Source organism: Pungitius pungitius, chromosome 10, assembly GCF_949316345.1.
Source record: "Pungitius pungitius chromosome 10, fPunPun2.1, whole genome shotgun sequence".
Taxonomy (NCBI): domain Eukaryota; kingdom Metazoa; phylum Chordata; class Actinopteri; order Perciformes; family Gasterosteidae; genus Pungitius; species Pungitius pungitius.
Genome location: NC_084909.1, coordinates 9,697,474 through 9,722,849, shown reverse-complemented (window position 1 = coordinate 9,722,849; position 25,376 = coordinate 9,697,474). Strand labels below are relative to the sequence as shown.

The 25,376-nt window shown below is 42.2% G+C and overlaps 2 protein-coding genes across 2 annotated transcripts; one reads left to right on the top strand and one right to left on the bottom strand.

Annotated features, from left to right (window-relative positions):
• The first annotated feature begins 3,816 nt into the window (after positions 1 to 3,816).
• pou1f1 (POU class 1 homeobox 1) lies at positions 3,817 to 12,172 on the top strand. The gene is made up of 7 exons (XM_037488413.2): positions 3,817 to 4,630; positions 5,633 to 5,794; positions 6,079 to 6,177; positions 8,568 to 8,831; positions 8,980 to 9,144; positions 9,424 to 9,484; positions 10,018 to 12,172. Exons 1-7 carry the CDS (start codon positions 4,495 to 4,497, stop codon positions 10,256 to 10,258), a joined length of 1,128 nt encoding a protein of 375 aa, XP_037344310.2. The 5' UTR covers positions 3,817 to 4,494; the 3' UTR covers positions 10,259 to 12,172.
• A 2,991-nt stretch (positions 12,173 to 15,163) lies between these two features.
• On the bottom strand, positions 15,164 to 22,850 carry chmp2ba (charged multivesicular body protein 2Ba). Its single transcript, XM_037488414.2, has 6 exons — positions 22,629 to 22,850; positions 20,009 to 20,100; positions 17,878 to 18,072; positions 17,022 to 17,124; positions 16,610 to 16,716; positions 15,164 to 15,480 (listed from the first exon to the last, which is right to left on the bottom strand). The coding sequence occupies exons 1-6, from the start codon at positions 22,660 to 22,662 to the stop codon at positions 15,367 to 15,369; spliced, it is 645 nt and encodes a 214-aa protein (XP_037344311.1). The 5' UTR covers positions 22,663 to 22,850; the 3' UTR covers positions 15,164 to 15,366.
• Between the last annotated feature and the right edge of the window lie 2,526 nt (positions 22,851 to 25,376).

Here is a 25,376-nt window from a genome sequence, read left to right as displayed (position 1 = left end):
TCACAAAGAGCAGTAGGCCAGCAGCACTGTTGACTCTGTGAAGACAGAGGGCCGAACCCGTCTGGTGCCTGCATTCGCATATGGATTGTAAAAATAAAAGCGCCTTTAAACATTCAGCATCCTGTGCGATAAACATATTAAACAAGTGCAATAACGTTGGTGTGTGCTTCAGGAGGAAGGAAGAGGCAGCGGGAGCTCAAGGCAGATGCTCAGTTGCTGCAATGTGGCTGTTGGATTCAAGAGAAATGGAAGAAACTGAGGATTTCACAGTAGGTTTACAATTTTTTTTTGTTTCATTTTCAGTCAAAGGATTACCTGCCTGTTTGAATTGTTATTAGCTTTGTTTAAATGGGGCTGTTGGGATAAGTTAATGACGACTTTGTGTGAGTGAAAGCCCGTCGCATTTCATTCATTTAACTTGTTTAAAAGAACTGCCGAGAGCAACGCAAAATAATTTTCTTTACGAAAGATAATTATCCCTTGATCTGCATAAGTCAATACGCTCTGACAGGAACAAAAAACATGTAAACCAAAAAAACAGGATTTCAGAAAAAAAGAACAAGCAAGGTTGAAGTGGTCCATTAAACTGTGTGCTGTAAGTTAAAGTGGGGATAATGTCATTAAACCAACCAATATTTGGCGTTACATTTACTTAATGAAGGGAGATGGTTATCTGCTAGGGAGGAGCACAGCCGACTCACAAGCCGTTCTTGTTTCCCTCTCTGGACGGTTAACCTTTGCTGATCCAACGGGGTTCGTTGAATATGTTGATGAAATTAGCCCTGCGGCCGGGCGGTGTTTGTGCCGTGGGTCGGTGAGTCAGGCGCAGCTCCGGGCAGATGGTGGTTGGAGTGGTGCATGAGGCTTGATATTCATCAGGAGTGCTGACCTCTGCCGTGATGTATTCAAGCATCCAACAAACCTCACCCGGAGTTCATCCCTGCATAATGAACGGGTGCAGAAATTCAAAAAAACAAGACAAAAGCCATTTGCAGCGGTTAGCTTCACACCCACTTACCCTCTCCGATAGTCTAGATGGCTGAAAACAAGGATATTTTGTAAAAATAATATCTCTCGGTGTTTGTTTAGAATCGGGAAACTAACTCTGGTGCTGACTTCTTCCTTCAGGTGCGATGATATGAAGAATCTGCTGAAGTTCAGTATGTATTAACCAACAGAACGCCCCCGGCCACATTCAGCCGTGAAATTAGTGTCAATCTCAGAAAACACAAGTTTGGTTTGAATAACAGAGATCTTTGACATCTAGTAAAACGCATTTTTCTTCACACATAAATATTTAATTAAAATCTAGACACTCAAAAATGGTTCTTTAATACTCATTTACTCATTTGTAATCATTAAGTTGTGCGATTTATAGAAATGTTATAGAAACACTATAATAAACAGAATAAATTAGTAATTATAAATTGTATATTACATTTTTACAGAATTTGAATGAACAATAGCTGCATTGTAAACGATGTAGGATTTGATCATTTCCTCTGTTTTACATGCATGGTAGCCAGGTACAATGTTCACTGACACATATTTGTGATATTTGCACATCTTTGTTTTGTTTTTCCCATGTTTTTAGAAAAAAGAGTTAAAGTGCTGATTAGGTGAATCTTCGTCACCAGGCAGCATGAAATATAACCACTAGTAGTGTAATTGAAAGATTTCTTTTCTTTTCTGGTTTGCAAACTGTACTCCCTCCACTGTGGCCGATTACAGCCATTCGCTGAATGCGCCAACTTTCAATAAAAATGCACTGCAGTCGAGTTTATTCGCTTTAAACCTGTGGATGGAAAAATGTTGCATTACTTTTTTGGGGTTCATTTTATACATTTTCTTTACAATGTGAGAGGATGTGTGAAAAAAAATGTTTTTCCCTGTGCTCAACATATTTGACTGGGTGATAGCAGGTTGCACTAATGCTGCTGCACAGAATGAACCCCCTCATGGACCATCTCCTTTTTCACACACAAACACCTGGTACACAGGACGAGGACGGATGTGATACCTGTGAGAATGTATCACCACACTCTGTTCCCACTGTCTCCAGTGGATGGATCAGTGGTCTTTGGAGTGTGTGTGTGTATGTATATATATGTATATATATATATATATATATATATATACACACACGTCCTACATTTACACATATATATGCGAAGTGGGGGAATATGTCGTTACTAATTACAAAAATGTGTTAGTGTTGTATGTTTGCGTTTTGTGTGTGTGTGTGTGTGTTTGTGTAAGAGAAGGGAGGGAGGATGAGGAAGGGGATCCAGGACAGGTGCTTTAAGAAAACCCTTTGACTCATGGTCTTTTCAGTAATTAAGTTTAGGCTCTTTATGTGCATATGCATGTGTGTGCGTGTCCGTGTTTGTGTGTGTGTGTGTCTGTGTGTCTATTTATCTATCCATGGGAAAGCTCTTTCCACTTCCTCAGCTTTTTTATAAAGCTCCCCTTGCTGGAAGTTTACAATATAACAGGTTTTACTGTTTGTTTTAGCTCATAAACTTCAAATCAGGGGAAGATAACACTCACCTGATCAGGTGTGACTTGTTTCATCTCAGCCGGCTTTTACACCAGCTGCTCACACTGTACGCTAATCTGTGATTGTTATGAATTATGAATTTGATTTTTTTTCCATTGAAATGACTGAAGAATCATTTATTATCCACCTGTGCATATTGGGAAGATTCACACCAGCGCACATATTGATGTAAAACAGAGGTGTCGAGTCTCTATGTGCAGAAATAAACCTGCTTTCACCAGCTGGGAAGATGGTCTTTACCCTGAGTGGGAGACATTGGCTGAAATGAAAGAAGAGAGAGAAGTATTTTAAGGATGATAAAGCACTGGTGATTTTTGTGTGTGTGTGTATTGTCACACACCATTACATTCAGTATTGTTGTTTGTCTCGGGGCATCCTTGTGTATCTTTTTCAAGCAACAAAATGCGATTTGTCCGTTTTGATTCGATTTGCAATTCTTCACAAAGTTCTTAGACAGCAGTGCCCATTACCGTTACTTTTAGTTTAATCAAACACATTAAGAGTGTAAGAGTGTTTTGAGGAGAGTCATCGTCCGAAGGACTAAGTGCCTCCAGACAAAAATGTACACTCCATGCTTAAGCTAGTTGAATCGCGCCTGCCACCCACAAGCTATTTTCCACCTGCTGCCCACCTACATTAACAATAGCGAAGCAGAGTACCGGGACAAGCACACAACAGACACAACAGAGTGCACACGGTGGCCACGCTCTTCAGATTAACCTTCATCCCCTCAGACGAGGCCTGTTGTTTTTACCTCCAGAGCTCTGCATTCAGCACAATGAGCAAAAACAATTTCTTCCGCTCGCTCGGAGAAAAGCCTCCAAGATCTCACCTAAGAGCTCCTGCCGGGCAATTGTCTGTGATAGAACAAGTGTGTGTGTGTGTGTGTTTTTTTTGTCTTTCCAAGTTGGGCTTGCAATCCGTTTCACACCATCATCTGCACCATCCCATTCAACTAGTCTTTGTTACTTTAATGAGCGCTTTTACGTGTTCACTTTACTTCCCCGCTGCAACTATAACACAACCCCGCAGTCAGGGAGAGGGATGGAGGGAGGGTGGGAGGGAGGGAGGGATGGCTGGGGGGGGTGGGGGGGGAGGGGGGGCGAGAGGATCGGGTTCCTCAGCCGCTCTGCACCCTAATCCTGGATTTGGAAACGAGATGAGCAGAATGCAGGTAAGGACAAACACAAGTAATAACAACACTGACATGGGATTGGGAGTTGGGGGGGGGCAGGGGGGGGGGGGGGGGGCAGCTCGATAGGAGATAGGGGGCCTCACAGGTAGAGAGAGGGGTGGTTAGTGGTACGTGGCTGTCTTATAAATACCTGCAGTAGGAGCAGGTCGGCGGAGTGCTGAGGGTGCGAGAGACGCTGGTGCATCTGTGACGGCGACAAGGAAAAAAGGGACGGGGACATGTTCTCTGCAGGGTCCTTAGTGAGAGAAAAACTCACGGGTTTGAGTGACACCTTTGAGCAGATTCAGATTTCAGTGATGGTAAGTTCAGCTCATCCATAATAAGTCACCGAGAGTCTCGGGCTGAGGCTGCAGATGTGCCGCAAACTGTTCAGACTCACATCCATTTCCCTCGGAGAGAGAAAAAGAGACAAAGAACAAAGGTAACAGTTCCAAGTTTTTGAGAGCCGTGCTCGGCTGAATCAGGGAGGACAGGAAGGAAGACAGGCAGCGACGAGGAAAAAAACAGAGAGAGAGAAAGACAGGGCCGAAGGAGACACAGAGGGGGACAAAGGCCCAGGGGCGAGACACACGGGAGGAGGAGGAGGAGGAGAAGGAGGAGGAGGAAGGGGACGGGATCTCAAAGAAAGACAAGGAAAAGACCCGGGACGCGGAAAGCGAGTGAAGGCCAAGCACAGCAGGGAGACCACTTGAAGAGATCAAACTCCAGCAAACTCCACCTGGAAGGAGGCCAGCGAAGAATGGCGTGCCAGGTCTTCAGCGCCGACTCCTTCAACCCACTTGCAGGAGATTCCCCTTTGCCGATCCTCATGCACCACGCCTCTACCGGCGACTGCCTGCCGACCGGCTCGCATGCTCACAGCATGGTGTCTGCAGGTAAAACTGTCCCCGCCATCGTTCATTATGCTCTCTTTCACATCGTCGCGTTCCTCAGGAGAATGAGGCTTTTCGGGGGTTGGCGGGGTTCGGAGGGGAGTGGAGGTTTAGTGCTGCGACAATGTGGACTGTGATTATCACGGGGTTCTGTTTTTTTATTTAAAAATCCCAGATGCAGTTGTTTTTAGGCGTTATCTGAGGCTAAAGCAGGAAAAAGGGATATAGGAGCTGTGGCGTTTTGTAGCCTTTGCGTGTGTTGAGCTATTCCGCAGGAAGTCTCACAGGTGCTGCAACGAAGTGATGTCTCATGTCAGGCTACAAGTTGCTCCTATAGGCCTCTAATTTACCCAAGCTGAGCATGAATGCAGATGAATTAGATTGAAAAATAGATTTCTTCAACGGCAACCCAAATTATGTAAATGTATCTAATCATCTGGTTTGGCCCAGCTGTCTCTACTCAGTGGATAATTGCTTATCAGTATAAAAAAAACTCCTCAAGGTTTTTTTTTTTCTTTCCTACAGAGCATTGTGGATTTGACTTCCTGCAGGTTTTAGTGTCTGCTGATTGTCAAAGCTCGGAATAAACAGGATTAGGTCATGCAGAACATTTGTCTCTATCTATGTGCTGTAGCACCAAGTCTAGCATTTCTTGCAAAATCGATTGTAGTGCCCCATATTTTTGTCTTTAAATGAGTCCATTAACTAATGTGTCATCTGATATGAATTGCTAAAGAAGTACAATATGTAGTATGAGTCAAATGACCAGAGCTATAATGAAATACATTTATCAGACATTAAAAAAAAGAATCACAAATCCTGAAAGATGATACATTTTGCTGGGTTAGAAGCCTGTGTTCTGGCTGCCCATTACTCATCATGGGTTCATTAAGGATCACTTGTTTTTCAAGGATTGTGTGGGTGTGACCTATGTCACATGTTTGATTGTATTTATCGAGCAGTTTCAATTTGATGCCAGTTAACTCTCCCATTGCTCTCCGTCAGTATCATCTGGGCTGTCCCTGGGTCAGCCGTCCAAACGCTCCCACATGCACTTGTCCTCCTCCACCCTCGGAAACGCTCTGGGCAATGCCCCCCCGGGCCTGCATTACCCGGTCGCCCCGTGTCACTACAGCAACCAGCAGGCCACCTATGGCATGATGGCAGGTGAGTGCAATGACGTTATTCGTAACTATGACGTTAGTCAATCAACAAACAATGAATCAAGAATTTTAATGAAGTCAGTTGAGCCCTTTAAATTATCTACTAAACAAATGACGCTGTGATGGAAATGAAGTGGTTGATGATGGCAGAAGTAATGAATTTGTTGATAAGACTATAATTCGCTAATTATTTTGATTCGGATGATCATCGTGCAGACAATAATAAAGGGAAAACAATCTCCCTCACTCTCCCTCCCTCTCTCTTTCTCTCTCTCTCTCTCTCTGCAGCTCAGGAGATGCTCTCTGCCAGTATCTCTCAGACTCGTATCCTGCAGACATGTGGCGTACCGCACCCCAACATGGTGGGCAGTGCAAATCCATTGCAAGGTAACGATCAGATACACACTCTCGCCCTCAGACGCACACACGCGCACAAACATAATCAGTCCCAGACTTGCAGTTAAATCCATTAAATTGAGCGATTTGTTTATTTCATTTGAATTGGAATTTTTGCCACGCGTTGAAATCCATTTCAGACTTGATTACTGGGCCCAACACCTGAGCACTTTAGCGCACTTTGTTCGACATGGCCTCGAAGACGACTCGCCACTTTCTCCCAGTGCTGCAGAAAAGGCAGAAAATCGAGTTTAGAAGAAAACTATTTTATTTGTCTCATGGCACATTTCTTGCCAACTTTAAGTTAATCATAAGTTTTTCTATTCCTGCCAGAAAATACTTTGCAGAAGCTCTATAAAGAATAATCGAACAATGCCTTTTTTGTATGTTGTTGCTCAAACAGTTGCTTCAGAAAACACTCCCTCCACTTGTATTGATTAGCTGTTGTAAGTTTACAGTGTTTCATATGAAAGCTCACAAATCTGGGAACCGAAGAAAACAAAAAAACAGCCTAACCAGGTTGTGATGGATTTTAAAGGCACTGCAAAAAAATTCCCAGCGTGTTACTATAAGCGATGGATCCAAGGTTTTTTTTTCGAAGAGGTCCTTCTTTTGGCTTTGTTACAAACAGCTCAGCACAATTCAGGAAATAGCAACACTTAAATGAAAAGGTGATATTCATATAGCCATGCTACTGTTGAATACTTAGACTGAAGACATTTTAAAACAGCTGCACAACTTGCACTAAAATCCTCATTTTTCACTGTTATTTTCACTGACAAAATAGGATTTTAGCGCAATGAATGACGAGTTTTGTTTTTTTCCTTTCAAAAGACACATTAAAGACGCATTAAATGCAACTCTGCTGGCACAGAACAATTAAGATTTTCAGAGGAAATGCGATTGCTGCTCGTCTTTCAACAAAAAGGTTGATAGGATTTGAAGCACTTGAGTGTCGAGTCTGAGACATTAAACCCATTAATCCATATGGTCTAATGAAAGTGTACGGTTTCCCCCGTTGGACACGGGCCAGATTTAGTTCTTCAGTCAGGAAGGCAATTTTTAATAAAAATTTGTCAACAACCCGCTCTTGGCAAAGGGATCTTTGAGAGTAAAGGTAACAGATTTAATACCATTAATCAAGACTCTGTAATTGTGTGAAGTGGATGAGACAAGTTCTCAAAAGGTCCCTTTCATTTAAGATTGTGCTCTTCTTCCTTTTATTTTAACAACGTATCAAACTCATTTCAGTTTAAGAGCCAGACACCGTTCTTTCTAGTCTTTGTCGGAGCGCAGACCGAGCACAAAGGATGTGCATTTATCAGGAGGCGTGAAGCACAACTCCTTAACAACAGCAAATGGCACTGCCTTTCTGCTGGATCCAGGGAAATACATCTCATTGCTAAGAAGTTGATCAGCTTTAGAGAGCGATACAAGGTTTCTGCTGTGGTTTAGTTGAATAATAATGACGGTATGAAGTCCAATTAACTAGAGTTTACATTCTATTCTGTCTTTGATCTCCCTCATCACTCAATTTGTAAATGCAGTTGTGTGTAAGGATCATTTCAGTCCATCTCGAAACACCTTTCCCTGCACTACGATCCCCAAAACACAAGAGGGAAGTGTCGCACAACTCACCTTAGATTCTGTTCCAGCAACGTTGACACTATAAAAAGCAGGTCTGACCGGATTGAAGACAACATTTGTTTGCTGCCAGACTTACATCACAAAGCAGGTAATGGCTACTGTGTGTAGAGTGTTCTGAAGCATTGCATCAGTAATACTTACAAAAGGAAGAAACCAGTGATTGTTAGCGGAGGCTACCAGCCCCACTGCAGCTCACCACTTAACACCAACGGCCCCTTGTAGAAAGAAGACACTCGGAGAGGGATCCCTGCCGAGGCCGAATCCATTAGCCCAAAAGAATGCATCCGACGCCTCGTGATTTGAATCCCACCCGAATCTAATGGGGTCAATTCTGCACACAGCTTCCTTTGGCATGGATAATAATAATGAACCTATATGCCATTTTCAGAGATGTGCTGCTTACATAAATGTATGGTGTCACAAAGCTGACTTCACTATCCACTTAATTAAAGGATAAGATAATTCAATCACGAAAAGTGAATGATTGTGTTAAACTACAGGTAAACTACAGAGATTTAGGCCAGGGGGGAAAAAACCTTTCAAATAATTATTCAATTCCTTGCAGATTTCCATAATAGGTATGTGTGCTTCATCACCTCAAGTCACATCAAGTGTTGAAGGCTGCGTAATGTGGGGATAGGGGTCAACACCCTTTTCAGGGTCTCCCTTGAGACCCTTTTCCAACAAACTTCCCTCTCAAAAACTTTCTCTCTCTCTCTCTCTCTCTCTGTTAGGGTCTCTCACTCCTTGCTTGTACAAGTTTCCGGACCATGGTCTGGGTAGCGGTTCCTGTGCATTAAGCCACGGTTTCTCCTCACTGCCCCCGGCGCTCCTCTCCACTGATGAGGCCCCCGGGGGCCAGAGTCTTGGAGAGTTGAAAAGTGACGGTCAAAGGAAGACCATGCGGCACCCGGACGACGCCCCTGCCATGGACTCGCCGCAGATCCGGGAGCTGGAGATGTTTGCCAATGACTTCAAAATACGGAGGATCAAACTGGGTGAGTATCATTGAGCTCGATGATGATGATTATACTTAAAATATTTTTGCTCCACAAGCCAACTGCACCCATTAGTGACCCAATGCCTCGCTGCTTCTGTGCTGCAGGGTATTCAATGAAGTGTTTTCCCTTTGTCTTTGACCTGCAGGGTACACACAGACTAATGTAGGCGAGGCTCTTGCTGCCGTGCACGGCTCAGAATTCAGCCAGACCACAATATGCCGCTTTGAAAATTTGCAGCTGAGCTATAAGAATGCTTGCAAGCTCAAGGCCATTCTGGCTAAATGGCTGGATGAAGCCGAGCTGGCCGGTGGTGAGTCACACTCACACACACACACACACACATACACACACACACACACACACGTGCACTTCATGAATCCCAATTCAGAGCAGTCACAAAGACTGGAGTTTGGAAATGAGCGTTTGAGTCAATTGCAAACGGTCAGGTGGAGATTACTGTGGAATTGGCCATGCTCCTCTTGCATGATTGTGCAGATCTAACACCGGGACAAAGTTAACCCCCTTTTTGCTCGACTGTGATTTTTTTTTTTTCTCCCTTTAGTGACACTTTTTTTTCTTCTTCCTGCAGCCTTGTACAATGATAAAATAGGAATGAATGAGCGCAAGAGGAAAAGGAGAACAACTATCAGGTATCACTCTTATCTTGACCTTTTTTTCCTTCTCCTCCTACAGCTAAGTTTTACGCCTGCGAACGCAGACACGCGGGCATACTTTTAAGACATGCGGCCCTTTTAGCTATTACAATCCCCACATACAGGGGGACAGGTGAGGGGCTTTTTGTGTTCCGTTTTGGACGTGAGTCACTGAACAAAAGCCTCCGTTCTCAGCACCACCACCGCTCCGCCGTTGCCAAGCAGGCGCACTGCAGGCTTACGGGCCATCGGTGTCTGAACAGGGGGGAGGTCCGCCAAATGTGGGTTGTATTTATTCGATGCTAACAACGCCCTAATGTTACAGTGTAACTGTGAGCCAACTTAAAGGCAGTGGAACTCCTTGAATTGAGAGCTTTCTTTTTTTTGGTTGCAAGGGGACAGGATGTCTGTGAGTTTTGTCAATATGAACATCAAATCGGATATAATCGGGGTTTTTTCAACCTTTAGCAAGCCATTAGACTTTGACTAGACTTCATCTTTGCCTCCCTCTTCCTTGTTCCCCACTGCAGCCTCGGCGCTAAGGAGGCTCTGGAGCACAGCTTTGTAGAAAAAAATAAGCCATCCTCCCAGGAAATAGCCCGGATAGCCAAAGTCCTCCATCTGGAAAAGGAGGTCGTCAGAGTCTGGTTCTGCAACAGACGCCAAAGAGAGAAACGGGTCAAAACCAGTCTGGACCTCAGCTCCTGTTTGAACAAACTCGGCCCACACTGCATTGCACAGATGAGCAAAGCTCAGAGACCAATGACATAGTTCAGCTTCAGGTCAAGTTTCTGCTCTGACGGGGGGGGGGGCTTGCTCAAAAAAGTTTTATTGTGATGTCAAATGTCTGACAGGAATCAAAATGAATTCAATTGATTTAAAATTATAATTATAAGTTTATTTAGGTGAGCCGCTCCAACATTCTGTAAGTTGAAGATAAATTGAAGATAAAAGCTTTTTATCTTCCTCATACGGCGGTTTCATACAGGAGCTTCTGTCTCCGGATGTTTTAATACACTGAACCGTAACTGAAAGGTACAAAAACCAAATACAACGTAATTTATGAGCACCTGAGTGCATATGAACATACAATCGTTCTTTTATCGTCAAGAAAGAAGATTGACTTTATTGTTGAAGACATGTTTAACAGTTACCTGACAGCTGGGGTGCCTTTAAAGTAGGAGGTTTAACAAACTGAGTCAAACCTTAAAATCTGTGTTGATTTACCCTGACATGGGAAACTCTGAGTTTTGGGTTTCAGAACAGCTGTTTAGAGCTGTTGACTCATCCCAGCGAGCATTTTTTGTTTCAAAAGACGTTGAATAGACGTTGCAAATTGGTTTAAAAATCAACGTCTGTGTTTAGATCACGTTTCAGCGTGATTTTTAATACGGTAATATTCCATCCTCTACTTTGTGCTATATGGTTATTTTAGAGGTTTAAAAAGAAACAACGTCCACACGTGTAAGCTGTGTGAGCTGATGAGCTGTTAATTACCTGTCTTAAATGGAACATGATTTTTTTTTTTTTAGCAATATAGCCACAGTCAAAAAAGTAATATATTGAAAGTTTTGCAACAACCTATTTATTTGTCACCTAATATATTATGTTGAACTACTTTTCTGAGTACAACCTCTTTGATTAATGGAAAGTCTTTTTATCTTTTTTCTTGTCAATAAGGCTCTCTCGTGTGCCTGTTCTTATATTGACATGATTTTTCATGTTTGCTGACGTTACGCTGTCTGTTTTTGACAAAGCGTCACAAAGGGAAGCTCTGACCTGGTTGCTGTGAAGCGTCTTAATAAAGTGCCAAAACAAGCCAACGCAAGCCTTAATGTTCACTTTACATCAGGTACAATTAATTGGTGGCTGTAAGACACAGAAATCTGACTGCAACAGCCGCGCACGTTTCGTACTGCAGGCAGACAGACGTGAGAGGCATTTGTTCAACTTGATCGAAAACCGCGAGTAAACATGGCGCGCACATGCGTGATTGCACGTGAGCTGAGCTATTGTCTCTCTGTTGGCAGGCAGGGAAAAAGTAAATCAGTTCAATTTATTTCTGATAATAAAGGAGAGCTGAGCTACGTGCCGCATTCCTCACTTTTACTAAGGCCATTATGTGGCGCTTATGATATATACATGGGAAGAGAGAGCCAGGTTATGTGCACGGCGTGACAACAATTCGTCGGTGAGCCACCGGTGATTCGTTAATGAACCTCGACGACGTATTCAGGGAGCAGCGGTCCCCACTGTGAGTCACGTTCAGCTGTCCCCATGGAGCGCTGTCAGGGGAAACGTATGCTGCACCGGCGCCAACTTGCCAAACGTATTTCTGAGGCCTCACGGCGAAAACACGCTGAATAAGATAAAGCTATCAAGCTTCTCGGGGCTGGTCTGTTTTAACACGGCAGCTCTGTCTTACACACACCGGTCGTATTAGATACTGAGATGTTACATTTGTCTTTAGGTTTTATGTGATCAGAGAACGTTGGTTCCATAGAGCTTGTTAAATTCTTGAATGTCAGTTTTCTAAAACTAAAATTGATATAGCTGATGCACAATCTGCATTAATAAATGCAGATTGTTTGTATCCCATATAACAGAAATTAAAGTCCCTTCGCGTGCTGTGGGTTTCAGATACATTTCGATCCACCTTTTGACTTCATTACAATTCTGTTTGTTAAAATACACTCACCGGCCACTTTATTAGGTACACCTGTCCAACTGCTCGTTAACACTTAATTTCTAAGCAGCCAATCACATGGCGGCAACTCAGTGCATTTAGGCATGTAGACATTGTCAAGACAATCTCCTGCAGTTCAAACCGAGCATCAGTATGGGGAAGAAAGGTGATTTGAGTGACTTTGAACGTGGCATGATTGTTGGTGCCAGAAGGGCTGGTCTGAGTATTTCAGAAACTGCTAATCTACTGGGATTTTCACGCACAACCATCTCTAGGGTTTACAGAGAATGGTCCGAAAAAGAAAAAACATCCAGTGAGCGGCAGTTCTGTGGGCGGAAATGCCTTGTTGATGCCAGAGGTCAGAGGAGAATGGCCAGACTGGTTCGAGCTGATAGAAGGGCAACAGTGACTCAAATAACCACCCGTTACAACCAAGGTGGGCATAAGAGCATCTCTGAACGCACGGTACGTCGAACTTTGAGGCAGATGGGCTACAGCAGTAGAAGACCACACCGGGTGCCACTCCTTTCAGCTAAGAACAGGAAACTGAGGCTACAATTTGCACAAGCTCATCGAAATTGGACAATAGAAGATTGGAAAAACGTTGCCTGGTCTGATGAGTCTCAATTTCTGCTGCGACATTCGGATGGTAGGGTCAGAATTTGGCGTCTACAACATGAAAGCATGGATCCATCCTGCCTTGTATCAACGGTTCAGGCTGGTGGTGGTGGTGTCATGGTGTGGGGAATATTTTCTTGGCACTCTTTGGGCCCCTTGGTACCAATTGAGCATCGTTGCAACGCCACAGCCTACCTGAGTATTGTTGCTGACCATGTCCATCCCTTTATGACCACAATGTACCCAACTTCTGATGGCTTCTTTCAGCAGGATAATGCGCCATGTCATAAAGCTGGAATCATCTCAGACTGGTTTCTTGAACATGACAATGAGTTTGCTGTACTCAAATGGCCTCCACAATCACCAGATCTCAATCCAATAGAGCATCTTTGGGATGTGGTGGAACGGGAGATTCGCATCATGGATGTGCAGCCGACAAACCTGCGGCAACTGTGTGATGCCATCATGTCAATATGGACCAAACTCCCTGAGGAATGCTTCCAGCACCTTGTTGAATCTATGCCACGAAGAATTGAGGCAGTTCTGAAGGCAAAAGGGGGTCCAACCCGTTACTAGCATGGGGTACCTAATAAAGTGGCCGGTGAGTGTATATTAGCACGGATTTAAATGAAGCAAGTTAGCATATGTTAATTGGAATCAATGTCTGTCTGTTATGGTAGTAAAAATACATTGAAACATTTGTAACATATATTTCTTTAACATTTGAAGAAGCTAGTATGGCTGCCCTTTAGTTTTATTGTTAAGTACTGGAGCTCAAAATCCTTGTTGCAATATATTATATAAATAAACAAAATGGTCTTCAGAGACAAATTTGAATTGAATTTTATATGACTTAATTTGACAAAACATTCAGTGATTTTTTTCCAATGTCTCCCCCTCCCCTCAAAAAACAAGAGTATGATTCACTTGTTTTTGCATAATATTTGTATATGTATGGTTAGTGCTTGAAGGGAAACATAATAAAGGCTAACCAAACTGTACCTGAAGAAACTTTATTCATTTATAAAAGCCATCCACCTTTTAGTCACTTAATAACAAAACAAATAAAGAGCATACATACACTTTTTTTTTTTAAAGTGTGGAAACTGCAGTCAATGTTGAAATCTGTTAAAACATTATTTCAGCTTACAATCACAAAAGACAAAGATGTTAAAAAGGGAAAATAATGATTTACAAAAGAAATTGAATGAGTTGTGTATTGCACATGCCAGGTGCATGCAAGAATGAAAATGTCTTCAGTTTTTGCAATGGAAGTCAATTTGGGAACAAAAAGTCGAGAGAGCAACAGACAAAGGGGTCAATGTCACTTCACACATCAGTTTGTTCAACAAATCACTGCAGAGAAGAGCCAGCTTCGGGTCTGAGGAGAAAACATCTCTCGGATCACAGTGTAAATGTAGCAAACTCTTCTGCCATTTTATTGGTATAGGGTAGTGTGTGTGTGTCTGTGTGAGAGGGAGAGAGAAAGAGAGAAGCAGCTTAAATAATATATGATAGTAACTGCACAGCAGCTGAAAGAGAGGAGGGATCGTAGGACCACTACTATCCCACAATCACTGTAAACCCCATGTCCAATACAAGATACACAATCAGCAAAAAAACATTTTTTTTTACTTATTTGATTACTAAGTAGCATCAAACAACCAATTGGAAACTTTGATATGCCAGTCTTACAGAAGTCCTAATTTGTGTTTGATTAAGTTTTCCTACATTATCTATACAGCAGCAGCACATCTTTGCAAATGAAATGCTTGCCGTCAGAAAAGTCCATCCCACCCGCCCATGCATTATGATAATAATGTTTCATTATGTTAGTGAAAGGCTTTACCCTAGTCAGTTGTACACGTCACATGTCTAAGGGTTTTACAAAAATGATCATTATTCAGCTAGTAGAACAGATGCTTAATATCTGGAGAGGGGGTGCCCAGTTGTAGAGGCTTTTTATCCCTCTCACTTGCAAGGGACAACAACCGTGTCCCTGTGCACAATAAGAAGAGGATAGTCTGCCTCGGAGGAAGTAAGTTGCGTAAATGGTGCGAGTCAATCGTTCCAAAAGTTCCATCTGCTTACTGACGACACCTAAGCTCTTTTTAATTGCAGTGTTTTAATTATTAAAACTTGCTAGGGAAAAACCATCCATCTTCAGCCACGTAAAAGCTGGGAGATTATATGGCTCAAAGATAAGGAAAGAAAAGCCAGTTGCATGGTCTCCATGGTGTAGCCCTTGGAATGATGGAGAGGGGCATTAGAGTAAATGACAGCATAGCGCGTGCAGAACTCTTCAAGTCAAACATCCATTTCTGCTCAACCTTTAAGATGTGGCCACTCAAATTTGTTTATATATATATATATATATATATATATATATATATATGTCAGCATCAATAGACCAGATGTTCTGCCCTATTGATCTGAAAGGTGTTGATTATGTGTGTGTTAATAAACCTGTCTGCCTGCATGTCTTTGAATGTCTCAACGTGCGCCTAAATGAGTCCGTATCGATGAGCATTAATGTCACATGTGTATAATGGGAACATTAATACAGGAAGGACAATTAGTCCACTCCCAGAGCTCGGAGCTGTTTCTCTATCTCGTCGTCGGTGATGGTGTCCTTTTTAGAGGCGGCAGCATTGGGGAGGCTCTTCCCTGCAGCTGGAGCTCTCACCATCTGGAAACACACAGGGACAGAAAATCTCTCATTAGCAGGCACACTCAACTCAAACTTGACACACACGCACAAGTTGGAAGATTGGCTGCCGACTACCACTCCAAAAGACAAATGTAAAAGGCTGTGTAATTGACAATTACATATTAGAAAACTATTAACTCCACAAAAAGATTGAATACTTGTGATATCCTTTGAAATGACTTGTGCCCACCACAACGTTGATGCAAGTGGGCGTCGGTTATGCAAGAATTGTTTTTTGCAGCATCAATCATCAACTTTGCTTGCATGAAAAACAGAAATCACTTCTCTTGGTTGGTTGACGTATCCGTAAGGCTTCTTAACTTATACAAGTGTTACAACAACCTGGCACTCGCCACCCAAACAGGCATAGTTAACGGATATTAAATTGCCTTTGCTGAAAGAAACGTATTTGCCATGCCCATTAAAATTCCCCTGATTACGACAATAAGACATATGTCTGCTTATTTACAGACATATGTTCCTCCGGATTGATCAGTTTATGAGTTTAGTTTAACTTTTTAGCTTTCGGGTTGATTAAGAAAGCTTTATTATTTAGCTTTTCCCAGAAAATACACAAAATAAGAATTGTCTGCTCTTTCTTTCATTGTGATTTAGCAAGAAAAACAAAAATAACCTGACTAAATTAAAAAAAACATTCTGGGGGGGGGGGGGGGGGGTTATGATTCTTGTCCGTTTGTTCTCTCAAGCTGTGGGCATGTTTATAAGTCAATTTGTGGGTTTGTGTACTGTGTTATGAGAGGTAATAACTCATGAAGCCCTCCAGGGGGAGCCAGACACACAGCAGATGGGCAGCCTGGCGCCTCTACAAACTAAAGAACATCAGAGCTAGAAGAGCTGAAGGCTAGCCCCACCACGTGGCAGCTGGAATACATCCTAACAGTCTAGTAAAAGCCACGTGAAACAATTATGGTTCTGCTCATGTTGCCGGGGGATCATTTATGTGTGTAAAATGTGCTTTTATACACTGAATAATGATACAACACAGATAGAAAGCAAATAAAGGCTTTGCCCTGCGGGCTCAAAGTTTGTTAAACAGAAGACAGTAAAAAGTTATGGTATGATCTCTCTCTCTCTTTGAATTTCTTACCTTTCCAGTGATCTCAATGCCGATCTCATCCAGAACCTGGTTCACAATGTCCTCAGATTCCTCTTCATCCCCAGACGCATCAAAGATTTCATCTAAAGTGTCGTTCACTGGACAGATAGTGAGACAAGAAGGGTAAATTAAATCAAACACATTGATATTCAGACACTGTCTAGACTACAAGGTGAGAAAGCTTGTGCTCCAAACTAGTAAAAGTGTGTGAAATGCTAGCAATCACACAACAAATGGTAAAGCCTCTGTGTGTCATTGTCCTAATCCCACGTTCACCTTTCCCTGTCTCTTATTAAAACACAAAGTGCCACACACACACAAACAAAACCTGACTATCTGGATTTGTCGAGCCTGTAAATACCGGAGTTCTCTGCGTGTGCATGTGTGTACTGAGAGCCCTTACTCATCTCCTCGGTCATGCCCATCTTCATGTTCTCCTTCTGGAAGTCCTGCATGGTCTTCAAGGTCTTCTGTGGATCCATCTTCTTGTTTACAGCTTGCATTGTCTGGGCACACGATAAAGAGACAGGTTGCCAAATGGATCGTTTAAGCGGAGACTGAAGGGAGGCAGCAAACAAGGACTGTTGATGGAATGAAACGCAGCAAATAATGAAGAACTTCATACTGACTTACTCATACTGCCTTCCCTTTCAACGTAGGCAGTTTTTAAAATATGTGAAAAAAGAATTAATTAGGCTGAAAACTGATGCATCTCCTTCCTTCCTATGAGAGCTCAACATAAATGTGGCATAAGTTCCCAGTTTAGCATGACACAGCCCATTACATCCGTGTATTCACTTAACGGTCGGTGGCACACAGCCTGAAAGCATGTTAACCCACATCTAGGTGAGAGGGAAGTGCTGAACTACTCACTTCATTTTGGGATTTTCTAGGAAAATGTACACATACACAAACTTGGACATTAAACAACTAACACATTCTCTCTTTTGCACCGTGAAAATCGACACACACACACACACACACACACACACACACCTCATAACACTCCATTAATCTGAAGCCTAATTATATCTGACCTGTGTGTTGCTTTGTGAAGTCTGTAAATAGTACGTTGCCCATGGCCATTTACCACCTTTCACACTTCATTAACAACCAAGCCACCAGACATGAACAGATCAAAACTTTAATTACAACACCTACATGTCGATACGACTAAACACTGAGATTGAGAAGTTTGTGTGCAAAACAGACCCAGCAGTGGATATCGGACCAGGCACAATGAAGGGGAAGGATTTTACCTTTGCTGAGGTGGACATGGCGCCGGCCATCTTCATCTGGGAGTTCATGACCTTTGTCTGCGTGGACATGGAGGTGACCTTGGAGCTGACGGCGTACGTGCGGTTCTTCTGCTTTCTCAGCTGGACCAGCTGCTTGGCGAGAATCTTACATGCCTCCCTGTTACCACTCTTAGCCATTTTCTTGATTTCAGCCTCCTGGAGGGGAATAGTGAGTCCAATTTAGTTTGTGCCGGAGACAGTGGGAAAATCTATAAAAATTGTGAGACTGGAGGAAAAGAAGCAGATGGAGCAGCCACTAACAGCACCAAATTGTAATTATACTATATTGCAGATATCTGGAACACAACCACTGACATTATTGAGCGCATTATATACAGTGGCCGTCCATGTTGCAGATTTGCCGTGCAGCGGAACAGCAAATACATTTCTCATCAAAGTAATGTTTACAGTGTCAGACAGCGCCACCAATTATCCATCTGTTTCAGCAAAAAAAATCATGCTTAACCATGTCCAAAGCAACATAACACACACAAACATTGAGAAACAAACAGAAATATACCCACAATGCTCCCTAGAGACCAATGTGTTTGCAAATGTAGAAGTATTAAATAACGTCATCTGGTTCAGGCCTTACACACTGGCAAGCAAATGCATGCTTTTAGCTTTAGTAAACATCAGAAAACACACTCATGCCCACGGGGAACCCCCGTGTGTGTGTGTGTGTGTGCATCCCAAGAGACGTGGCTCAGGCAGCAGGCCTCTCAGCACAGCTACAGTACGAACAAGAGCCCCACCCCGGGTGGCTTATGGCTTGCGTCTGAGCTAAAAGCATCTTCAATCGTGAATGTTTGATGAGGCAGAAGACATTCCCCATTCTCTCGGCTCAGTGTCTATTGGTGTGTCTCTCACACACACTGTTCTGTTTTTACTTGCTTTGAGGAGTAAACATTTTAATTAATGCCGTGGAGTGGAAAAGATGCAGAGCTGCATAAAATAAAATAAAAATGAAAACAGTTGAAATAATAATGTCAACTGCACTGTCATCTGACAAATCATGAATGCTTTCATGGGGAAAATATACCGGTAAGAGTCGTGGGACTGATGTGAGCCATATAATGTCTTATTTACTGCCCTGTCAGAAAAGGAGAGATGCGATGGAGGGACGTGAAGGAATGCAGCTCACCACTGTGAGGAGAAGAGAATCTTTATCCTTGTGACTGTTAAGATGGACAATGCATTCAATCACACTCTCCTGGGAGTTTTACAGCTGCCTAAATACAGTTTTTTAATGAACCTGTGTTTTCATTGGAGTTTTTTGTTTTTTTGTTTACACATCAGGGAGCTAGATTTCCCAAAATGGTATGTTTTCTGCCTGGTCTAAAATGTACCTTGAAACAAATAGAAAAATAAAGAGGAATGGGGTAGATACTTTTATGAACCTGATTTATATGAAATTGTAAAGCCACATGAAAATTAAAAGTATTGTCATTTTTTGGGGGAAAACTTCTGCCCTATGCCACAATTATGCAGTATCAACTTGAGCGCACATGATGGGGGACAACAGACAGTCACGATTGTGCTAAAGTGCTAATATAGGTCATTTGCATTTCTTAGGGAAAGTGTCTTTCATTCAAAACATGCAACAAAGCTTAAAAAAGAAGGAAAAAAACACGACTAATTAGCGGAGATCATTAATGAGGAATAAAACATCTGGTTCCCCAGGGAGGTAATTATGTCCTGTATGATATTTACTTAAAACAATAGAGGGGGAGAGGGAACAGCCAGATTCTTTCATCTTCCAGAGAGGGGAAATGTTGTGTGTCCATGAATATAGCGCTAGAATGTAATTGTGTGGGAGTGTGAGTGTGAGTGTGTGTGTGTGTGTGTGTGTGTGTGTAAGAGAGGGGGAGCCTGACTTGCCTGAAGCGCAAAGCCACCACACCAGATCATTCTTGCTATTAATTTAGGCTTGTTCGCTATCAAGGCTTATTCCCAGATTGTGTGAAAAAAGGATATAATATGCATCTGGATTGGTTGAGGTCTTAATAACGCAGTGATGACATTTTTTGAAATCTATAGAAAAGAGATGCTTTTGTTCCCCAGACTTTTGTCTGTGTACGTGTGGTCTCACCATTTGTTTCTCCTGTTTCTCCAGCGCTGCTCGGTCCCTGGTGATCTGTCTCTGAGTACCACGCAGCTCCTTGGACTGTTCCTTGATTATGTCTTAGGAAAAGGACAGAAGGGAAGACGGGTCACTATCTTTGCGAAACAACTAAACATTTAGAACACAGAGGTCAACATGTAAATCCTGTTCACGCATTACTCGTACATGTACAGTGTCACTATTTATAGTGATGGTAGCTTAAGAGCGGTCTCAAAATCTAGCGTCACTTATGGCTTGCAGAGGCAAAATAGTCAGTCAGACTGACACCTGAAGAAAACGCACAGAATACAATCAGAGAACAATCTTTTTTTCTCCTCCTACGTGGTTAAATTATGGATCATAGTTATCGTCAGGAGAGTGTAAATGAAGGGGTAAAGAATGGATTGAAGATAATATGTTAAGTTAGAGACGGGAAGTGAGCAGTAGGACTTTGGAATAAATCAAAAACATCGATACAGTGGATCAATGGTGACCATTTTTAAGTTTCCACATGCATGCGAGACACCAGAGTAAGAAGCGCCACGTTGAGAATGCATGCTGACATATTGCGTGAGCTCCTAACCACCCGCACAAAGTGGCATCATGTGAGATAATGCGTGACCCTGACACACTCATCCACATCTGAGTGAGGGACAACCCGAGTAACGTAATGTCAGTTAAAGTTTGATTGTAGCCTTGTCAATGACAGTAGAAAATAGTTTTAAAATGTATCAATAATGACCTGAAAAACCCTAAAGAAGATTTAGTTGAAAGTGATATTAAATTAAGAATCAGCATTGATAAAACTCCCAAAATATCTTTCAACGGGTCAAATAAACCTATAATCTTTCACTTAAAATACCAAACAGGTGGTGTTCCACTTACAGAACAAACGGATGTCAATATATGAGCACAAAAGTAAGAGATCAAGTGTTTAGATAGTATAGTAGTTCAGAAATTAAATGGCATTTAAAAAACGACAAAAACCAAAAAAAGTATAAACAACTGATACAGTTCAATATTCACAAGTTGCAAATGAATAGGTAAGAAATATAATTTCATTCAAAAAGTGAACCATTGTCAAAAAATGCTCTTATTGTCTGAAAAGTTCCGACAGCATAAGCTTGGTCAAAAACACGTCGGTGCATCGAACCACTTGTGGGATCCAAGCGTGTACACGCCACCGTATACGTGTACCGTGTACACGTATACGGTGACGTGGCGCCAACGTTTCAAAGTGGGAGGGATATCGTCCTACAAATAAGTGTGCTACAACACCCCCCCCACCGCGCCCTGCATTCGCCAAATAACCAGAAAACACTTCAGCCGACCCTACCCAGGTCTACGACCCTAAGAAAAATATGTCCAGAGCGGGAGAGATGAGAGAATCCAACAATACGAGATGGGAACTGCGATATGTCAATAAGAAGACCTGACAACGCCTCACAATGGAGGGCAGGCTACACGACACAGTGAGTACAGTATGCAGATGATCGGTGTCGGGGAAACTGGAATGACAATGGTGGGAGGAGTAGGTAGGTGGTTCTGTAAAAAGGGTTAACCTTAAACAACAGAGAAAACCAATATGTCAACTATATTTATGGAATTCTCCACACAAGTAGGTGCGGGGTCCTGAGGAGAGTAACTTTAATGTGCCCTCCCTTTTGGAACTCCAGCCCAGAGTCCATATAATCACTGGTTGAAATAGAATAATTGATTCATTAAAGATGATTAAGGAGAGGCTGTTTTTTTTCCATTTTGACCTTGTGAGGCTGATTAGCTTGCCTGGAGACAAATAAGGAAATATTTAAATGGAAAGGCCTTTGGAAATTTCAAAATTACTGTATATTACAGATTAAAATGTCAACGTCCAATAGCAAAGACACAACGATATTATGTCATATTTTAAGAGCATGTCTTTTATTCTACAGAATTGGTTATGAGTTTTTTTTTTTACTGGCAGATATTTATTGGGTCACACAAATGGACATTAATGTAAAGTTATTTTTATTATTGTCAGCAGACAGGAAATGTGACAGTTAGAAATGAGGTTGAGTAACCTTTGGGGTAATTTCAATAACCAAAATTCAATGATGAGATGGAAAAATGTAATGGTACAACTGCTAACTACATAGTTTACATTATCTAACACATTTTTTTTTTATAGATTTTGTCTCGTTTCGACACAAAATCTATAAAAATTCGGTTTTATTTAACCGGCTTGTGTTGAGGCATTTACTAAAGTCACTTTGTTCCTTTGTGGACTCAACGCTCACAAATAGCTTGATTGGCCGTTTAATAGCGCCACATTTTCAGCTCACGGTTAACGTCAATCACGTAGTAACGTTAACCCAGCCATTTAACGTTAAGTTTTAACGTTAGCATGTCCCCATTAGCTTAACATTCAGTTGGGTCGGCGCTTTGACGCTGTTTTTAGGTTTCAGCCTGGAGTGTGACCGGTGACTCGGCCTGACCCAGAACAGGTGGAACAAGTTTGCGTTGAAGGGGAACAGCTCGCGTCGAGGTAACTCAATAGTGAATCAACAGAGCAGTCTCAACAACCGGGCTAAAAACAAGTTAGCTAGCTTTTCACACAGAACAAACTTACCATCGACAGTCTTCTTCTTGAAAAGGGAAGCCATTTTGCTGCTTTGTGTCGACTGAATTATAAAAATGACTAATCCTTTACTGTTAGACTGTGTGATTCTCAACCGGCGCAAAGCCGTTTAACCGAGGCGGCAGGTCAGTTTAGTAGCTTCGGTTTCCTGGTTGACTTTCTGTTGCCGGAGTTCCTCCCTCAGCTGACTGACTCAACGGCTCCCCGTGACGTCACGGCGGGACTCTCATGCTGCTTTCACTTGTACCTCGTAAAATATCACGTTCTAATTAGAAGCGTGTGTCTTACGCGTCAATACGAAGACAAATAATAAAAAATGTCAACACATTTACCCTTAATATGTTGTTGAACTGTTAAGGCATATAAATATCTGAACTATTGAAGGATTTCATTGAAATGTTAGGTTGCATGATTGCACCCAGCCTATACCAGAGTCTATATGTCCTTTGAACATATCATAACAATAGTTCTGACAGTTTGTGAAGGCAACACCAAGACAATCGAACTAATAAAATGTTTATTGGCAACAAAGACATTTGTTAATATTGTTCAATGCTACTGCTTAGTAAGAAAAATAAGTCATATTTTTTGTGAATCTATTTCAGTTTTCACATTTAAAAGGGTAGTTACCCCGACTAATGTGTTATTTTTTAAGTGGGACTTTGAACGTATATAAGCAGTGCATGCATGCAGACATGGCATTGTTACATGCACCGGTCATAGCACACTCATGTGAAATCGGTTGTAAGGAAATAATCCACACAAGAGTTTCTGTGTATAACCCCCCCAGAGCTACTCCTACTACATTATCATAAATTCTGTTCTTCTCCATTTCCTTCCTCATCTCTTTACCAGAGGCGAGGGTTTTCTTGCACTCTGGCATGTATTCATTTATTCATATTGTTTTATTTCATGTTGATGCTGAGAGCAACTTTATATGCTGTGGTGGGACTCTTGAACCATAACCAACCCAATTTGGTACATGCATGCGTGTGTGTGTGTGTGTCTGGATTGGAAGTGGTGGTTGGGGGTAGCACAGAAGCTATAAACTGGGGTCGTCTCAACCCAGAAATAGTAAGAGATGCCAAGTTTTGGTGGAGCAAAGGAGAGAGGGGTGACTTTGAGGAGAAGGAGAGGAGGATGGGTAGCCTTTAGCTCTTTTCTATATCGCAAAAGAGGTGTGTGTGTATGTGCACTTGCCTGTGTGCATCCGCATGTTGTCCTGAGGCGTTGTTCTTGTTAAGGTTATTAGGGAAGATGTTTGGCGCTAATCAGTGGAGGACTACGGGGACCCCCACTAAACGGCCTCATCATCAGAGGGCCCCAGTGGTGATAAATCTAGCCCCAAGCACCCAGAGGGCCTGCAGGTACAAAGCTTGTGCCAGTCGCTGGTCTCTGGTAGTAGGAGCACATGGTGCACTTCGGGCATCTTCTTATCACATTATCCCTATTTTTTCTCTACTACCTATCTCTCCCATTCTCCTCCTCCTCTATGTAATATAGCCTGGGGCAGGAATACATGTAATGTTAAGGCACTAAGTACTGAGTGTAGGGACACCCACACACGCACACACACACACACACACACAGTAGAGAGAGACGTTCATGTGTAAAATAAGATATCTGCACCATCAGTGGGAGTTACAGCCATAAAGCACAGCTAGCTCCCCAGCTTTAAGGTATCATCGAACAAATCTCACAGATCCTTTCACTTGATGACTGCGGAATTCTTCTTGTAACAAATGTGTTTTTTCTCCTCTTCACAGATAAACCCATACATGGACATCCAATAGTGAAGCCAAGTGTTGAGTCCAGGGAAGAGGGGTCATTTCTTTTGGGGGGGACGGGTAAAATAGAAAAGACCTGACTGATATTTCACACTTTGGCAATTGTTATTAAATATATACATTGCAAGGGTTCTGTTTATACAATTACCTTACAGTAACTTGAGTACACTGCTACCAGGAATACAAAAACCTCTCACTTGAAGTTTTTGCACAGAAAAATGATAGAAATAAAATGTACAGTAACATCCACCACATCAGACACAGAGAATACTGACTTAATAATGTGTCATTTTTAAAGTAATATACAACCAGTATCTGCCCCATATGTCCAAACCACTGATTCCATTACTTTTTTTTCTATTTTGTCATTTGAAATAGAATTCTAACAAAGCTCCCACGGGCCTCTTAAAGATGTATATTTTATTCCCTATATCTATATAGCATAAATCACAAATCATAATAGGCTATAAGATATGCTGCATTCTTCCTTGTGCCTCTGACAAGCTGGCTGAAATATGTTTTTATGTAAACACAGAGAGACGCGAGGCTGCGATGGGAGGCGCGGGATTTCAACACTAGTTCTTCTCCGTGATGGATGGATACTTCCCCGCTACCCAGATGGAGAGCGATGGATAGAAGGATGCAACGAGGACACGCAGAGGACCAGAGGGATTAAAGGAAGAGGAGAATAGAGGGCAAATTCAGTGGAAGTGGAAGAGAGGGATGATCAGTGGAACAATCAAGAAAAGCAGGGACAAGGAGAGAAGTTATAGCTTGCAAAATGGTCAGAAAGTGACAACTTGTTCAATACTAACACTGTGGACTCTGCAACAAGATGCTGTTCATTGTCTCTTTCATGAAGAAATCGCCACTTTTCATCAAATTGTCTTTTTCACTTTCGTCAATTAAGCTTCAGCCAGGAGTCCATTATCTTGACTCAGTATAAGTGTTT